This window comes from Caretta caretta, chromosome 5, assembly GCF_965140235.1.
Source record: "Caretta caretta isolate rCarCar2 chromosome 5, rCarCar1.hap1, whole genome shotgun sequence".
Taxonomy (NCBI): Eukaryota; Metazoa; Chordata; order Testudines; family Cheloniidae; genus Caretta; species Caretta caretta.
In genome coordinates, this window is record NC_134210.1 from 22,678,407 (window position 1) to 22,697,870 (window position 19,464).

The 19,464-nt window shown below is 39.0% G+C and overlaps 1 protein-coding gene across 1 annotated transcript in view; it reads right to left on the reverse strand.

Moving 5' to 3' along the window:
- Window positions 1-16,660, reverse strand: part of CPLX4 (complexin 4) — a 37,045-nt gene extending 20,385 nt beyond the window's left edge. The window contains exons 1-2 of the mRNA XM_048851553.2: window positions 16,400-16,660; window positions 13,037-13,124 (exon numbers count right to left, since the gene is read on the reverse strand). Coding sequence (XP_048707510.1) covers window positions 13,037-13,124; window positions 16,400-16,566 — 255 coding nt within the window. The 5' untranslated portion in view covers window positions 16,567-16,660. The remainder of the gene's footprint in view (window positions 1-13,036; window positions 13,125-16,399) is intronic.
- Window positions 16,661-19,464: the final 2,804 nt, after the last annotated feature.

Sequence of the window (19,464 nt, forward strand, 5' to 3'; positions counted from 1 at the left end):
AGTCCAACCCCCTGCTCAAAGCAGGACCAATCCCCAATTTTTGCCCCAGATCCCTAAATGGCCCCCTCAAGGATTGAACTCACAACCCTGGGTTTAGCAGGCCAATGCTCAAACCACTGAGCTATAAATCTGATCTAGTTGGTATTACTGAAACCTAGTGGGATGACTCACACTTTTGGAATGTTACAATCAATGGTTATAACTTATTTAGGAAGGATCTAGTGGCAAAAGGGGAAGCGAAGCAGGCCTTTATGTCCAAAATAGCATTGCTTGCTTCCATGTCACTGATAACTCAGAGGAAAATCATCTTGAATGCTTATGGATTAACATCCTGACAGATAATGCACAAGATGGGGAATTAATTCGTGTCTGCTACAGACCACCAAATCACACTAGAGAAACAGGATGACCAGCTTCTTACGCACCTATCTATAATGTGCAGGAAACAAAGCTGTATGATCAACCTGAGCTACATGTGCTGGAGGTCTCTGTGACCCAGACACCCGGTGGTGCAAACTGGCAGAAGGAATAAAGGGTATGTACATAGGGGTTTACAGGGGTTCCCTGGATCTGGTATCTATAAAATAGTTCATAAAGAGCGGCATGTAAGGTGTCTACCAAGACCCAGTAGCTTACTAGTTATCATGATCATTGTGAAATGTATGTACAGATAATATTTAAGGACTTATGCATTCATACTGAAAACTATGTCCTTAAATTATGTGAGCTGACAGGTCACCAGAAGGTGATACACAGGTTCTGTTCAGGGAGCGAGTAGTAGACCCTCATCTCTCTGGCTGGTCATTGTGTAGTCAATGTCTCACAGTGTCTTACTGAGCCTGATGCTAATGAAGAGATTATGAATTCACATGAGAGGCGACCTGCAGGAAAAAACAAAAACAGCCAGGGAGCATCTTGTTTACGGGTAAAGACAATGGATTTTTAGGGTATAACCTGGAGTACTGAAGTACATCTGGGATCCTTAACTGAGGAGATGAATTGTCAATGTGTTCTGTCTTATGAAAGGAAGGTCACAGCCAACCTGGCTTGAAAACACTGCAAAGACTTTGGGGAGCTAAACTTCATTAGACAGGAAAGTATCTGGCTAATTAAGTCTAGGCTGTAGAACGTGTATTATAATTTTATTTGACATGTAACCATTTGTTTCCAATACTTTGACTTGCTACTTCTCAAATCTCTGTACTTTCTTAAATAAACTTTTACTTGTTTACTTTTATTGGTTTTCACTATAAGCATATCTAAGTGCTGTATATTAAACAGAGTGGTGATCTGAGGTGAAACTGGTAATCTGGTGTGTACTGCTTCCTTGGGAACACTGAAACTATGTGAGCTTACTTATTAAAGCCTATCATAAAACTATTACACTATGTATAAATTACACAAAGAGTCTGTCTTACACCAATTAAAGGCTCAGACATTTTTAGTTAAGGTTGAAACTAGCGGGATGCTCAGAGGGTCCTGGGGTTGCAGTGTGCCTGCAGAGGGACAGCAGAGCCTGCATAGGTTAAGAGGGGAATGTTTGTGTTTGCTTATGGGAGGTGGAGTCATAGGCGCCGACTCCGTGGGTGCTCCGGGGCTGGAGCACCCACAGGGAAAAATTGATGGGTGCTCTGCACCCACTGGCAGTTCCCCGCCCCGCCCTGCCCTGCCCCAGCTCACCTCTGCCTACTCCCCTGAGCGCGCCTTCCCTTCTTCTCCTCCCAGCACTTGCCACTGCAAAACAGCTGTTTCGTGGCGTAACAAGCTGTGGGAGGGAAGGGGGAGGAGTGGGAACAGTGCACTCAGGGGAGGAGGAGGGGAATAGGCGGGGCCGGGGATTTGGGGAAGGAGTCCAATAGGGGCAGGGAGTGGGCGGAGTTGGGGCGGGACTTTGGGGAAGGGGTTGGAATGGGGGCAGGGAGGGGTGGAGGCAGGGCCGGGCGGGGTGGGGCAAGCACCCACCAGCACCAGAAGAAGTTGGCGCCTATGGGTGGAGTTGGGGAGCTGACAGACTAGGGGGGCAGGTACAGCCAAGGCTTCCTCATGTGTATGGTAGATGGTAGCGAGGTACCTTCCACCCTGGGTATCACCAAGGAAATATCAGGAAACGTCATGCTGCCATCCATGGAATTTCTAAATATAATAGTTGACAATTTCCTTACTCAAAAAGTGTTGTATTCAACAAGGGGAAATTCTATATTAGAATGCATTGTGACAGACAAAGAGGAACTGATCCACAAAACTAAAAATTAATGGTAGTTTAGGTATGAGTGAACATGACTCGATCACATTTATAATATGCAAACAGAATAAAGTCCAGACCAGTGATATATGTACTTAGTGCTTTAAAAGGACCAATTTCATAAAGTTGAAAACAATTATGAGGTAAGTCAGTCAGGAGCATGAATTTAATCAGAAAAATGTGACTAATAATTCATAATTGTTTAAAAACATTTTACTTGATGCCCCAAAAGAGACAATCCCATAATTGAGGAATAAGGCCGTGCTGGTTAAAAAAATGACCTGGTTTAGAGGGGAAGTGAAGGCAGCTATAAAAAAAAAAGTACAACAAAAGGAAGAAAGGTGAAGCTGATAGTGATGAATATAAATCAGAAGCCAGGGAACTGTGGAAAAACGATAAAGGAAGTACAGGGACACAAGGAGAAATCTATGGCAAGCAGAGCTAAGGACAATAAAAAGGAGTTTTTAAAGAATATTAGCAACAAAAAGACTCCTAAACAGTGGTATTGATCCATTACTAGATGGAAATGGTAGAATGATCAATAATAAAGCAGGGAAAGGCAGAAACATTACATAAATATTTCCATTCTGTATTGTGAGGGGGGGGGGACAGATTATGCAGTCATTTAATCTGATAACACTCTTTGCTTTCCACTAAAATCTCTGGAGGATGTTAAACAGCAGTTAGACATTTTTAAATCAGAAGGTCCAGATAGCCAGCTCTTTTAAAACTCTTGGATGCAAGTTAGGTTGCTGGACCATTAATGCTGATTTTCAATAATTCTTGAAACACTGGGAGAGTTACAGAGGACTGGAAGAAAGCTAATGTTGAGCCAATATTTAAAAAAGGTAAATGGGATGACCTTGGTAATTATGGGCCTGTCAATTTGACATTGATCCCAGGCAAGATAATGGAGCGACTAATATGGGACTCAATTAATAAAGAACTAAAGGAGGGTAATATAATTAATGCCAATCAACATGGGCTTAGGGAAAACAGATCATTTCAAACTAACTAGATATCTTTTTTGATGAGATTGCAAGTTTGGTTGATAAAGGTAATAGTGTTGATGTAATATACTTAGGCTTCTAAATGGCATTTGATTTGGTACTGCACATTTTTACTGAAAAACTGGCATATAAAATTAACATGGTATATATTAACTGGATTAAAAACTAGCTAAATGATAGGTCTCAACGTGTAATGTAAATGGGGAATCATCATCAAGCAGTGTTTCTCTTGTGGGGTTCCACAGCAATGGTTCTTGGTCCTACACAATTTGACATTTTTCTCACTGACCTGGAAGAAAATATAACATCGTCTCTGATAAAGTTTGCAGATCACAAAAAAACTGGGGGAGTGGGAAATAATGAAGATGACAGATCACTGATACAGAGCAGTCTGCAAAGCTTGGTAAGCTGGGTTCAAGCAAACAACGTGTGTTTTAAATACGACTAAATGTGTACATCTAGCAGCAAACAATGCAGGCCATACTTACAGGATGAGGGACTCTATCCTGAGAAACAGCAACTCTGAAAAAAATTTGGGGGTGGCAGTGGATAATCAGCTGAAGATGAGCTCCCAGTGTGACATTTTGGCCAAAAGGACTAATGCGATCCTTGGAAGCAAAAATGGGAATCTTGAGTAGTAAAGATGTTATTTTACCTTGAATTTGGAACTGGTACAACCGTTGCTGGAGTACTGTGTCTAGTTCTGGTGTCCATAATTCAAGAAGGATGCTGATAAATTGGAGAGGGTTCAGAGAAGAGCCACAAAAATTATTAAAAGATTAGAAAACATGCCTTATAGTGATAGCCTCAAAGGAACTCAATCTATTTAGTTTAGCAAAAAGAAGTTAATGTGTGACTTGGTCACAGTTTACAAGTACTTCCATGGGGAACAAATATTTGATAATGGGCTCCTCAATCTATCAGAGAAAAGTATAATCAAATGTCTGGAAGTTGAAGCTAGACAAATTCAGACTAGAAATGAGGCATACATTTTTAACAGTGAGCAGAATTAACCATTGGAACAATTTACCAATGATGGTGGATTCTCCATCTCTGGAAATTTTGAAATCAAGATTAGATGTTTTTCTAGAAGATCTGCTCTTGGAATTACTTTTGGAAAGTTCTATGGCCTGTGTTATGTAAGAGGTCAGACTAGATTATTACAATGGTCCCTTCTGACCTTGGAAACTATTAATCTAAGATTTAAGAAGCGTTAGTGCTGCTATTACAATGGAGAAATCCAATGGAAAGCCACAAGTGAGATAACTTTCAACTGCAAAAGAAAAAGTGTGTCCACTCAGACTCTTAGGCTGTGATTTTAGGTTTAGGAGTCTTTGAATATCCCAGTCTAAGGGCTAATATAAAATTGTTTTCACTTTCTAATAGTTCACAGATGTATTATTCAAAACTGAAGAGCTGAAAGGGAGTAGGTGACAAACAAAGGCCAATTTCATTTTTACAGTGTTATTTAAAAATAATCCTACCACATCTGATACCGGCAGTTTTCACTGATGTCAGTGAGCAATTAAAGTCAGTCAGCACATTTTCAGTTATGGAGAAGGGTGTATATTTTAAATGATAGATTGGATCACTAAAAAAAAAAAAAAATATTTTACATCTGGTAATGAACAAGGTTTGCCAAGTCATTTAAAGAAAGATGGCATAATTTTATGAAGCTGCAAGTTTGATTTTTTTTTTTTTAAACAGGGCTATTATTTGCTTTTAAAGCTCATAAGTTTTAGGTACAGTTGGTTATGCTTTAAAGTAAGAGTGATGTAATTTTATGAAAAGGTCACCAGAGGGCCTTCAATGGCTAAAGGTTAGTAGTAGAATATCTAACTACACTACATACAATATACAGATTTATACTTGCTTTTTAAATAATACATGTGTGTGTGTTTATAATTTTCTGAAGCTATGTGATTTAGTTTTCTAACTGATAGATCAGTTTTAACTACTTTGTGGTTAGGTTCCCAGCTTTTTTTGTTTCGTTTTGTTTTTTAACATTTTTGATGTTTCGGAAGGGAATTCTTTAAATTACTGGGCAGAGGTGGCTGTAACTACTTTAGTACTAAGTTATGTTTTTTGTAGGAGGTAGATGTGTAAAATATAGTTCGGCTATAGGTTAGGGAACATGTTTTTAAATTCTCCATTTAATTCACACACCAGCAGTCTCAGGTTTTCATGCAAAAAACAGAAGAGTTTTTGAATGACATTAAAATATTAGATGAAGCTGGCCGTGTGAAGTGAATGAAAACTTCCTTACAATATTTTTGCCTTGGGAAGGCTCTCAAAGAGACTATTTCAATAGTCAGGGTACCGTTTCTCTGAGACAGTGTGATGGTACACCAGTAGGGTTTTATTTATTTTTCTTGCAGACCATTGGAGATATATGAATGATGCAAGACTCTCCAAAATCCCATACACAGCACTGGGTAACTATGTAGAGCCCAGAGATTGCAACTTCCTTAAAATGTTTTGTGCTCATGAATGCTTTAGGGAATTATTTTGATTTTTTTTTCACTATACAGTACAACTCCCTCCAACCTCCGTAGTGCCATCAAATACAGAGTCAGGGTGGAGAAAGTGGCACACAAAAGACCTACCGAAAAGGGCCACCCCCTGGGAAAGAAAGCAAATGAAGACATACAGGCTGCCCTCCAGAGACTGCTTAAGGATACAAGATCTAACAAAGGCCTTGACGAATTTGTGGCTGTGTGATGGTTTAATGAATGTTATAATATTCTTCAGGGAGACTGAGAAGTGGCAACAGTAAATTTCTTAAACAAGATAGCTTACCTACTCACATTAAGCCAGATTATTGCAGAAAGTTCTCTTACGATTGTAAGTAACAATGGTTAAAAGCACAGAGATGGGTGATGGGCCTCCTAAAGCAATCAACACTCATGTACAGGAAAATTATTGACATGCAATGGAAAAATGGAATTGTTTTAAGAAATCTGCATGACAAGTTTAGTTTTGCTGGTTGACTCCTGTGAATACCCCAGAGAGTTGTTAGAGGGAGTCAGACAGCTACCAGTAGCGTCCCTGTTTCACAAAGCTTCAGTTTTGATGAATTGGCAGGTTTTGATGAAAAAATTGTCAAAAAATTTCCAACCAGCTCCATGCAATAGGATCTTGGACAATAACTTTGTCTCCAAGGTACTACCACAATTCAAATAATTAATGACAATAACAACAACAACATTTGGCATTTTAGCCAAGGTACCACAGAGCCATTTTAGGAAGTATATCAAAATGCACCTCTCCCAGAACAAGAAACTGCTTGTTGTACCTCATTGATATATTGGAGTAACCTGAAAAATACATAAACAAGGCATATATTTACATTGAACTCCTCTGCCACGATTCCCACTAAACTTCAAAACTATTTTTAAATCAGATAAGTTTGGGCAACAAAAAATACCGCCAACAAAAATCTGCTAAAAACACCCTGGTCTAACTCTTCCAGTATGTTTATTTTTCTACACCACCCTCCAGATCAAAGCAAAGAAGGGACACCAAGTGACTTCAGTATTTTTATCAACTTTGACCAGGTTAAATCCTTCTTTTTGTGCTCAAATAAGCAAGAACAAAACTCATGGCAAAAGGTTTTATACTGCTAGCTAGAGCTGATGGAAATTTTTCAACACAAAAATATTTTAATGAAAAAATGGCCTTTTTACAAACATTTTTGAGAAAAACTGACGACAGATTTTTTCCATTTTTTGGGGTGAAACTTGTCATCACTTTAATCTATATTTTAGACAAATTTTATTAAAATTGTTTTAAAAGACATTATAGAAAATGGACACCCCTTTTCCTCCCCCCGCCACAAATAATACACTGTTTTTCTTAAATAAGACATTTTGATAAAATCCATTCGAAATCATGCAAAATGGAACTTTTTTTTTTAAAGTGACATTTTCCTGGATTTTCTGACCAGCTCTATCGGTAGCCTTCAGCCATGGTTATGCTATTACAGTAAAAACACCATTTATCCAAATAAAAACTGAGGTCATGGAATTTATTGTGGTCAATGGAAGTGTCAACAAAATTGGGAGTTTTTCCAGGTAAATGATGCTCACAGAAGAACGTAATCTAAATTAGGATAACAGAAGCATTCAGATAAGAGGGGTTAATATAAGAGGGGCTCAACTGTGTTAGATTTATTGCTGGCACTCTACATTTTCCTTACCCATTTCAGTAGTTAGCACATTCTTTTTGCACAGGAAAGAAGATGCCATAGACTTATTTTTTCTTCCCAGAAAAATCCATTCCCAAATCTATGCTGTGGCAAAGTTAAAATTACAAGAGCTGACAGCTCATGGGAAGATTTTTTTCTTAACTTTTCTTTAAGTTGGGCCTTAATAAGGTGGTTGCCAATGGGCCCATGGTTGACTCTTTATTCCCTGCTGTTACATAACCTCTGTGATAGTAACCCTGAGCAATTATGAATGAAGTACCTTGGCGGATTAATAATTCGTTAGTTGAGGGCATTTTTAATGTTTTGAACTCCCTGTGGATTGTTAATTTCATTATTGCTGCTTAGTTAATATAGAGAACAAAGTTGCATGGAGACTTCTCAACATTCAATAGGGCCATCATCCCAGATAAATGCCTCCACCCAGTAAAAGAAGACTGCAGGAAAATGATACGAGTTTACTGCTACAATAACCACAAGTTTATATACACTACACTAGTTACTAGAGCTATACTGATAAGGCCTTGATTCGGCAGTCATATGTTCGATAAAATGTATCTTGATGCAGCCTATTTGAATCCTGGTCAGGGGACAGAGTCCACCAAAACAAAGGAAAGCCCACCCTCTCAGGTGAGGGAGGGACCACAGAGCCAGAAATTCAACTGATTACAAGAGACAAAGAATAAAAAACGGGGATGGGGTGCAGGTCACAGGATCAAACAAGGGATCCAGAGGAGGACACCAAGCAGAGAACTCAAGACAATGCCACCTCTTCCAAGAAGGTGTCAGTCAATGCCATCCAGAGGAACTCTTGACAAAGGAATATACCATAACTGATCGCTGTATTTGGGGTCAGGAAGGAATTTCCCCCTGGGTCAGATTGGCTGAGACCCTGGGGTTTTTTTGCCTTCCTCTGCAGCATGGGGTATAGGTTGCCTGCCGGTTTAAACTAGTGTAAATGGTGGATTCTCTGTAACTTGAAGTCTTTAAATCATGATTTGAGGACTTCAGTAACACAGATAGAGGTTATGGGTCTATTACAGGAGTGGGTGGGTGAGATTCTGTGGCCTGCAATGCGCAGGAGGTCAGACTAGATGATCATGATGGTCCCTTCTGACCTTCAAATCTGAGAGTATGAGTCTATCTAAAATCTCAGAAATTCAGCATAGTTGAAGACCAAACACCCTTGTATGTTGTATTTGTACACAATGGCTATTTTATCCAACCTGGAAAGAGAATCACTCAAGGAATCTTTAAAATGCTGTGAAGTGATCCTATTGGAGCCTCATAGGCCTGCCCGAATTGTGAGCCTAATTGTGGGAAAGTGGATGGAAGTTTATAAAATGGTCCAATCATCTATAAAATAAATGTTGATGGGAAAAGGCAACAAATGACCAACTCTGCCTGTTACAGGTACTTTAACCATTTTTAACCTTCTATCCACTTTCCCACAGTTAGGCTCTCAACTAATATGGACTACTAGACCCCAATGCACCTGCATGGAGCCCCATTTAAGTCCAACTTCATGGGCTGTGTGTAGCAAAGCAGTCCATCCGACAACAAGCTGCAGGATCAGGACCATACTATAGAAATACAATATTCAACAAGTGTGTTGGTGATTCAGAGATATCAGTTTCGTTTTTTGAGGTGTTGCCATTGTGCCCAGAGTGTTTAATGCATTTCTGAACCTGGGAAGAGAAAACTTGAAACTCAGTTAACACAGGAGAGGATTGAAGGGTTTGGACAAACACTATCTCTGCACTTATAAACATGATTTGACTTCTACCCCGCTCTAATTTTTACATGGCTCCCCAATACCCTTTCTATATGGGCCTGATCATGCAGCCTTAAATTACATGAAGAGTCCCACTGGAGATACATGATCAAAAACTGCTGGACCGAGTTCTATATCAACAGCATTTTTGAACCTGCTTCATCTCATTCTATTCTAAATGTGCTAAGCACAAAGGCATAGACAAATATAATAAGGCACAATTAACGGATCTGATCCTGCAAAGCCCTCTAGGTGGGAAAAAAATATATAAAATGAGAGACAACAGGTGGATATAACAAACAGATGTGGGGAGCACAAGGAAACAGTGACTCAATTATGGTAAAAAGAAAAGGAGTACTTGTGGCACCTTAGAGACTAACCAATTTATTTGAGCATAAGCTGTAGTTCACGAAAGCTTATGCTCAAATAAATTGGTTAGTCTCTAAGGTGCCACAAGTACTCCTTTTCTTTTTGCGAATACAGACTAACATGGCTGTTACTCTGAAACCTGTCATTATGCAATACAATTATGGTAAGTATAATGAGGATTAATATATTCATTTCAAAGGGTCTGACATTAAAATTACAAAGACAATTGTAATTAATATTGCTGTTGTATGCTATACCACCCACTGTACATGTACTCATTGTATATGGAATATGCCAGAGAACCATTTATCCTTTTGCACTAGGCAAAAGTGTAAAGATTTTCAAGGACAATCATTGTAGTACTAATTGATGCAGCAGATGTTTGATTCCATATAAGAAACCTAGTTGGTTCCTGGTCTGGTTAAACTGTGATCAGAAAAATACTTTTATTACAAGGTAGTCTTGGAAGAGCAGATATACTTTATTATGTAAACTCAGACCTTTGCACGAGGAAGTGAAGATGTAAGGCTGGCTTTTAAATTTTAAGGAGTCAGTTGCTCATACAGTACACAGAAATGTCCAGTATAAAAGGGCTTAAGGTGAAGAGACTAAGCATTCCTAAATACGTCCATGCCTAGTCTAGTGTAGCTGCTCACAGAGCTATTAGCTTCCCAGGAAGGCTGAATGGCCCAGAATTATTCGCAGGGCTTCTTAGCCTTCAAAAAGAGGGTTGAGTAGGGAATCAAGGGGGAAAAAGACATTATCGATGAGGACAAATCAGTCTTTTAGAGGAAAGGGAATAAAAGCTGAAATTTCAAGCAGAGAATTGGCAAATGAAGTTAACCAAAGCAATCTTCCTACAGAGCTCTCCTAACCCACCAGGCAAGTCCACTAATAAGAGAAAAAAATAAGTTCAGTATCAGAAAAAATTGATTAGTAGCTCAGTTAGCCCAAGTACTGTGCGGAAAAACCCAGCCTTGTCCACCTCAACACGTGGCAGTGAGTTATGGTCCACAACATTCCACAGTGGTCTCTAAGGCCTTGTCTCGGAGAAACGTACAAGGAAATTTTGCTACTTTCCACAGGCTGAAACCATAGCAAAATGCTACAACTATGAACTCAGAAGTGACTAGGGAAAAAAAAGGAGGTGACTAGAAAAGAAAAAGGAGGTGTGGTTGCAAGTTCTGATTAGTGGAGATGAATCACATACTTGGGTCAGATTGGCAGCTGCTGGAGGAGGCCAGGCATGAACTCAGAAAGAACAGGATGGAGTCTCAATGAATCCCTGTCAATTTTCGGAGCAACTAGTTCAGATACTATGATTTCTCATTAACTTAACTCTATGGACAGACATATACACATCTTTCTACATATTCATTTGGATACCAGTCTAGGAAATGTCACTGTCTTAAGGGTTAACCATGCTATCTACAATGCGTCTGATGCCATCACAGCTTGCCCAGGCTGTTAATAATGTTCCAGATGTCTTTGTTGCTTGACAGCTTTTACTTTTCAGGGTTACCTTTTGGTTTCTCAGTTAATATTTGATCAGTGGCATTAGGGACAGGGACAGGAGAAGGACCCATTGCAACAAACTTCTGACCTTATAAGAATGGCAGAATAAATGAAACTCAGCATTCAAAAGGTTCAGAGGGTTTGAACCTACAACATTGAAATGGGAGTTTGCAATGCCATCAAAATGCTGAAAGCCCTAGTTTTCAACGTTATTGTGTGTGTCTTGCTGAGCACTGGCCCTTTGTTCAGTGCAGTACAGAACAAAGCTAGAAACATGCTCATTCCCCCATATTTACAGTGTAAGTACAGCTGTTAAAACCTAACAATTAAGCCTTAACTAAATCATGTCACTTAACCGCAGACTCTGTCATACAATATTCCAGCAGCAATGCTTGGTGTTCAGCCTCTATATGAAGCTTTAAATTTAAAAAAGGCTCCAAATGCCAATTCAGCTCCAACTTCCTCTTTTCTTTTGCTGCCAAAGCACTCTGCTTACTGACCTTTCAAAATTCTCTCTCTGATGAGCAACAGGAACCTAAAGCCACACTAGTCTCACCCGCAAGTTGTCCTCCCTTTTTATGCTTAATCATACATACCAAGAACCAAGGGTAACATTTTCAAAAGAGCTTATATCCCATTTTCAGAAATGACCAACATACTTATGAGCTGAAGTCTCATTGAAAAACCAATGGAATTTAGCCTCCTCAGTGTGTTTGTAGCTTTAAAAAAAAAATAAAAAAAATGGAATGTAGGCTCCTAAATCACCTAGGCACTTTTGAAAATTTTACCCCAAATATTTGATTGTGGTGATACCCGGTAATATTGCAAAGGGCAGTTCACCCCCATTATTGTAGGTGGGACAACTGAAGTAAGAAACCACAAGATTATTTTTAAAAATTATTTCAGTGACACAATTTTATCATTGAAATATTTTTCATTCCTACAGTGTTGCCCATCTGAAGTATCTCATATAAATATTAATCAATGAAGCCTCACAATAATCCTGTGATGTAAGGTGGAGAAACTAAGGCACAGAGAGGTTAAGTGATATTATATTGGGTCCCAAAGCAAGAGGCAGGCTGTGAAAGAGCCAGGAATTAGAGTGGGTCAGAAAATGTCCCGTCCCCCCGGACAATTTTGATTTTTCCTTTGAAAAAACAAAAGATATTTGACAAAAACCTCAACGTTTTCTAAAGCAGACACATTTTGCTCAAAATTTCATTTGATCAAACCCCAATTTTCTTGAAAAATCATACTGATGGAAAATTTTCAGCTACCTCTTCCAGGAATAAAACTAATATCTCCAAATCCCAATCCCCATGTCTTAACGAGACAGGGTTTTCAAGAGTGACTAGCAATTCTAAGTGCCAAACCTGATGGAGATTTATCTGAGCACCCTTTAAAACGAAATCCCTTTAAAGCATCTCAGGTTGGGCACCTAAAATGGAGGCACTGAAAAATCACTAAAAAGAATGAGGAGGACTTGTGGCACCTTAGAGACTAACCAATTTATTTGAGCCTAAGCTTTCGTGAGCTACAGCTCACCTCATTGGAGGCATCCGATGAAGTGAGCTGTAGCTCACGAAAGCTTGCGCTCAAATAAATTGGTTAGTCTCTAAGGTGCCACAAGTCCTCCTTTTCTTTTTGCAGACACAGACTAACACGGCTGCTACTCTGAAACCTGAAAATCACCTGCCGCTTTTGAGAACCTAGAGCCCAGCCTTCCTCCATTTTTGTGTTATGTGAAGTGTAGTGTAGCATAGCATAGGGATCTCTTTGGCCAAGAGACTTGACAGTCTCAATGTGCACATTTGCTGGAAGATGACATGGGTATGGAAATCTCCCTGGCCAGACAGCAGGTCTGATTGCAGCTGTTTTAAAATTGGCCTGCGAACTAGGTCATGATTGTGACTTGGTCTTACCTTAGGCAGCCTGTACTTTTCTCTCAGATGAACCCTCAGACAGGCTCTCTCTGCCTTTTTTTGTGCAAATGCTGCATCTCTCTCCATCCTGAAATCAAAATAAGAGGAGTGTAACCAGAAACCCATCATGTGACAACTTGTCATTGTCACGGAACTAATTACTCAGCTATAGAAAACTAAAGGCTGAAGTCATTCTCATCCCATTTTATGCTTTAACACAGCATAGTCTGTATCAGACTAAACAAACAACAACGAACAGATGCAGAGCTCTTTCCAAACATTTACTAATCAGCTTCATGGCACCTATAGAAGATAGGTTAGTATTATGCTCATTTTACAGAGGAACTTGAGACACAAAGTCAAGTTACTGGTCCAAAGCTAGAAATGGAGTCATGGTTAGAGGTTGCACTAGAAGTCAGGAGTCCCTGGTTACCAGGCCTGTGCTCAGACTAGTAGGTCATTAATCTCTGTAAGAAATGAAGGACAAGTCTAATGATGTAAGTTATGTTTTGGTCTCTCCTCCAGTTTTGTTCTCTCTGCTTGGCTGGATCTTGCACTGATTATCACTGAGATCAATGGAGAGCTCTTTACAGCAGAATCTGAAAGTTCAAATCTTTCCCTGATAATCTGAGAGGAGACTCTTACCCTCCATTCAGTAAAAATATGCCTGTTCAAGGGAGGCAGCTATATCACCACAAATTTAATGGGAGCAATAAAATAAAATAAAATAAAATAAAATAAAAGTGGTGATAGGTCTGTTTACCTCTCACATGACCATTGCTTCCAAGCGATATTTGATAGGGACGCTACTTTTGGGCCAAATGCAACAGTCCTTAATCAAAACTCCAGGATTTGGCCATTCCTATCAAATGTCTTCCAAGACTGAAGCCAAATAAGGGGTAAACAGACATTCGTCACTGCCAAATTTATGAATGGCCATTTTACTGAATCAAGGAAAAATCTGACTTAAATTGATTTTAAAAACATTCACTGTGTTTTTTGGTTAGATTGTTTATATTTTTAGCTGTAAAGTTGATAACACTACAGCTGGTTGAGAACTATCCCCCGCGCCTCCCCCCCCATTCTCCAAATTTCTTCATTTTCATGAATTTTTTTCATAACATGTTTGGTTTTTGTACAAAACCCAAAAGTGGTTTGATCAAATCTTAACCATAAGCTTTCAGAACAATATACGTGGATTTAGCAGATTTAAAACTTCCTTTAAAGTTAAAAACCTGCATACATAATATGCAATTGCCTGCCATGCAGTTTCCTGTTCCTGTCCACTAGAGGCTAATGGGCTGTTGTGGATTCATAACAAACTGTGACATATCTATTAGGTCGTGTAATCCACCCTCTTGCCGTTGCAACATTATTTTCTGTGGAACATATTCTAGAGTTTCATGTAAACTAGTTTTAAGCATCCACTTGAAAAGCTATTCCACAGCCGAAGCAGACCTCACTCAGGAACTTATTCTGATATTCAGCATACATTTTCTCACCTAATGTCATCCCAATACTGTAGGTAGCCTGCCCGTGTACAATAATAAGAGATTCTCTTTCTGCATTTTTACATCCATCACATACCTGTAGATAGTCATTTCCCACTTATTTATTGCTATCATCAAATCTTTACAAAGAAGATGGGGTTAAAGTGTGACTTCAGAGAGGAAGTTCTAGAAAATCAAGGCTAGAATTGATGCCCATCTATCATGAATAGTGAAATCAACCTGCTTATAATGCAGGAGAATGGACTATGTGACTCATTAGAGGACCCCTTTGCTGTTAACAAGTCTCTCATTTGCTCGTTTACATGCCTTCCTGATGAATGGTGATTGATGCATTTTCACATTTTTAACCTAAGCAGTGTTGGTTAGAGATTAAACAAAAATAGTGGAGACAACGGGGTCACGTCAGGGGTTCTAATCCAGTCTGAGCCTCTGACTCACTATGTGACCTTGGGCAAGTCATTTAACCTCTTTGATCCTCAGGCTGTGCAGCCCTAAAACTGAGTAAAATTAGGAGGTCACTAAAACCAGATGTTGTATCTGTGATCATGTTTCCAGGATGAACTGACATACAATTACAGAACTAGTGCAGTGTCCAATTCCATCATTCAGTTTTTCTATGCAAAAACACTTAACCATTTTCATTACAGTTTCCCTATCCCCACCTGTGCTGGAAGGGAAATTGTTCACTTATTGACTTATAGCACAGCTTCATATTTAAAAACACAGCACACTTCAAAACATTATTGAAATAACATGTTCTTCTCTTTCGAATCTTTTCTCCTCTCCAGATTTCTTGCTTTGCTTATCTATTCCAACACAGCATCTTTTGGCCGGCTGATTGAAAAGAAAAAATAATCTCCCACTATGTAATGTACCACAAAAGAAGGTAACATTTTGAATTGTTTTTACAAACAGGTTATATTTATTCAGAATTTTATGACTGAAATTGCTGCTGCTAAATATAGACCTGGATACCTCTTAAATTCCATAAGTCATTAACCTTTCACCTATAATCATCTTAAATGTAGGATTTATACAACCATTATGTAATTGATCGTTAGTGAACTAGATGCAGTGGAGATTTAGAATTCAATTGTCTTTCTTTATTATTATGCAGGGTTTAAACTCCTATCTGCTTGAAACCCATTATTTTACTTTATATCTGCTATGTAAACAATGCCCACGCATTTTATTTGTCAGAAGGTGGTTACAGATTGCAATTATCAGCCAAATAAAATTCCTGAGCTGTAAACAGAGAGCAAACCTCTCTGCTTCATTTAATAGAGAGTTTGGACAACTGAAAAAATGGTTTAAATTTATAGTTTTGAAATTAGTCAAGCATCCTTCAAATAAACATTACCAGCTTTACATTCTTCATTCTTCCCTGTCCTCAATTTTTGCAACAATAAATGGGGGAGATAAAATATTTTAAGCATGTCAGATTTAGTGTTTTAAGTGGGTCAATCATATGATTTTCAGCATTAACCACTGCATTCTTAGATTGCAACCAGCATTTACACCATTAAACCTACAGAAATAAACTTGAAAGAAATTATCTTGCCCATATGGAAGCAGAAAGCAACACCAGCACAAGATGTGTAGGTGAGTGTGTGGGGAGGTGGGGAGGGTGGAAATGAGGGTGAAGGATGAAACCATGATACAAAAATCTTACAATTTTCAACTAGATGAGCTTTTGTTTTGGAGAGGCTGTTCAGAAAGCAATGTTCCCTATGCTTTAAAATAGGAATGTGGGGTAAGGGGACAATGTTCTGGCTTTTTCTGGGGTTATTCTCAGATGAGCCAAGTCATCATGAATTAGTCACACATTGATAATAAGGGAATGTGTACTCACTTCTCCTCAACAATTTGCTTTTGATATTCCTCATATTCCTCTCTAGTCATTCCTGCTGCTGCAGCTGGGTCGGAAGGACCACTTTCTTCTTTGCTTTCCTCACCTCCACCACCAAGTCCTAAATTCTTGACCTGGTTGCTCAACATGCTTTTCATTAAGAAAGCCATTTTCTTCCCAAGAAAATTTAAAAACCAAACCAAACAGGCTCCTGAAAGATAACAATACGTTTGTCAGCAAAGGAATTTCTACAGCCTCAGCAGCTCTTCAAGGGCACAATGCTAGCGAGAAGTGGATGCCAAAAACAGTTCGTCAGCCATAATCTGGATTAAAGTGGTGAACTCCTTAGTATCTAGAGGCAGATGGTTCAGATTACTCCAAAAAGTCATTAGATGCAGCTACCTACTTTTAATATTAATACCTTAAGCTAATTGTAAATACAGAAAAATTCACATAGTTCACAATAGCATTTTGATTTTAGTCTTAAAACTCTCAATTACATGGAGACCAAAAAGCCTTAATCAGAACACACAGTATCTGAAATAAAATTGATGATTACATGGTTGATTCCATGATCACAGCAGAATTGTAAAATTCAGGCTACTGAGCAGCAAATTCTGTTGGATGTACACAGTCCAATGAGATTTGAAAACTAGGATTCTTCATTAAGCAAAAACAATCCTTTTATCCATTAAAATTTTTATCCCATTGGACAGAAAGTACAGTACAATGGGGGTTTTCTTCATCTGCTTTTTCAAGCCTTTTAAATGGTTGGTTTCTAGGACAGATGAACTAATCCTTAGTGTGATCAGAACTTTTTTTTTTTTTTAAATAGAGGGAAGAAATTATATCTTTCCATTTTTCTCCACCATTCTGATTTACTTATGGCACTAAACTCTCTCTAGACCATCATTTGATTGGCACTGCATGGAATATTTAGTGCGGAAGGTTCTTAGTCAGGTAAGAAGAAACGCATTTTGTTCAGCTAGCTTACAGCATTGCTATCCTTTGTCTGAAAATTGTCTTCTTGGGACTGGTCTTGCATACCCTTACTCACATGAATGAGCCCACTGACTTCAGTGGAATTAGTTGTGTGACTTGGGTATACTCATATAAGGGTTTGCAGGAGCTGGCACTTAAGATTGCAAACTCTTTGGGGACAGGAAACTGTTCATATGTCTCAAATGCCTTGCACACTTTGGAGTATTTTTATAATCACACCGAGGATTATTGGGTACTGTTTAATGAAATATTTTTGCGCTCTGATCATCAAAATGGCTCTCCCAATGCAGTCGTCATTTCATTGGCAATATGGGAGGAGTCCAGTTCAGTTAATGCCCTAATCTACATTAGTACCTTTCTAATTAAAGCACTCCCTGCTACTAAAAAAAAAAGTGCAGGATGTCCAGTAATCCTGGATTATCTCTGATTAAACAACAGACTTTAACTTTCCTTTTGAAAACAGATAAATATTACTTAGGAGAATTTAAAATCAAACAAAATACATCTGATCTACTGAAAAGATTTACAAAACTATTGTTTTTTTTTAAAGCCTGAAATCATTTTGTAAACATTATGCTCCCCTTTAAGGTCCTGCATAACTGAATTCTTTGGGAGTAGGGATTGCCTTCTACTTTGCTGGTTTATTCAGCACCTAGCAAAACTGGGCTCCAGGTACTTTCCAAAGTTTCAGTCATCCAATCAGGGACCAAGAAACAAGAATATGCAAATTATGTGACTAATCACAGTTTGAATAGAAAATTTGGACCAGTTGCAGCTCAGGAGCAAGCCACAGACTGAAACTGATGCGCAAACTGTTTGCCAGATAATGAATAAAACTCATTATCTGGTTGTGCAGTTTGCAAACAGAAAAAAGAAAAATAACCCAACCTGTTCCATTCATTGGCCAGAATACAGATACATGCATCACTTTTGGTTTGACAAAGGACTATTAAGAATTTGCACAGATACAGTTGCCAATCTCTAAATTACTATGAGCCCACATTACGCAGAAGAGAGTAACAATAGTAGTAATTAATGTCTTACATTTACAAAGCACCTTTACAAGCTCTATAGATAAGCATCACCATGCCCATCATAGAGGGGAAGTTGCTTCCAAAATGAATCATGGTTGCTGTTAAAGGGTAAAATCCAGGTAGAGTGCACAGTCCAGACAAATCCATGTGGAGCTGAGGAATGCCCCAATCTACAGCAGGTGGCATGTTTCAGCTATGTGGGCATAGCAGAAATATCAGTTTTACTAGGTCCTGCATAAGTGGGTTGATACATGGTTCTGTACACTTTGCAGAACGTCTGGCTATATCTTTGTCTCACCCCTGCAAAGTGCCCAGAGAGCTGCAATGGAGTTGGCGTTCAGAATCCCCTGCACAAGCTTTCTCTGGTCTGGCAGCTCTGCAGGGATTTGGCTACTCAAATACCATGATGACTGGTGCATCTTAACCTGAATAGGGCATTTTATTCTTCAGGTGGTTAGCTGACGTACTCTGAAGCTAGGAACCGGCGTTCTCTAGTTTTGCTTGGAGTAGCTTATTGTGACAGAACAAAATTCAGATGTATTGGTATAAGAAAAATCTCACCATGCTGCTTCTGGAACAGCAGCCCTAGAAAACACTCCCTTTCTCTTTGTTAGGTCAAGAAAGACCTGTCCTCTGTTTACTAATGTATGTAAGATCGTATCATGAGGATCAAGACAGGAGATGACCTCTCAGAAGCAGGCTGGCAACACTCCTGCACAGCCCATCTTCCTCTTAGCGAACAAGCATTTGCTGGCTGTGGTGCACAGTGAGAGCAATCCAATTATGTATGAAGACCACTTGAGGCTATGAGCCACGTGATGGATGTTTCCTTCAGACCAATGGCTCCTCTGCCACATCTATATTTAAAACCCAAAAGATACAGACTTCCGCCCATTTTTTCTGTTTCACACCTCTTTTTGGTCCCTGTCCTTCTGCGCTCGGTAGTATCACTCCTCAGTGACCTAAAGGAGGATACAAAGTAACTCTCAATGTCATCAACATAGTTTTAAGTGGCTTTCCCCAGCCCATCCA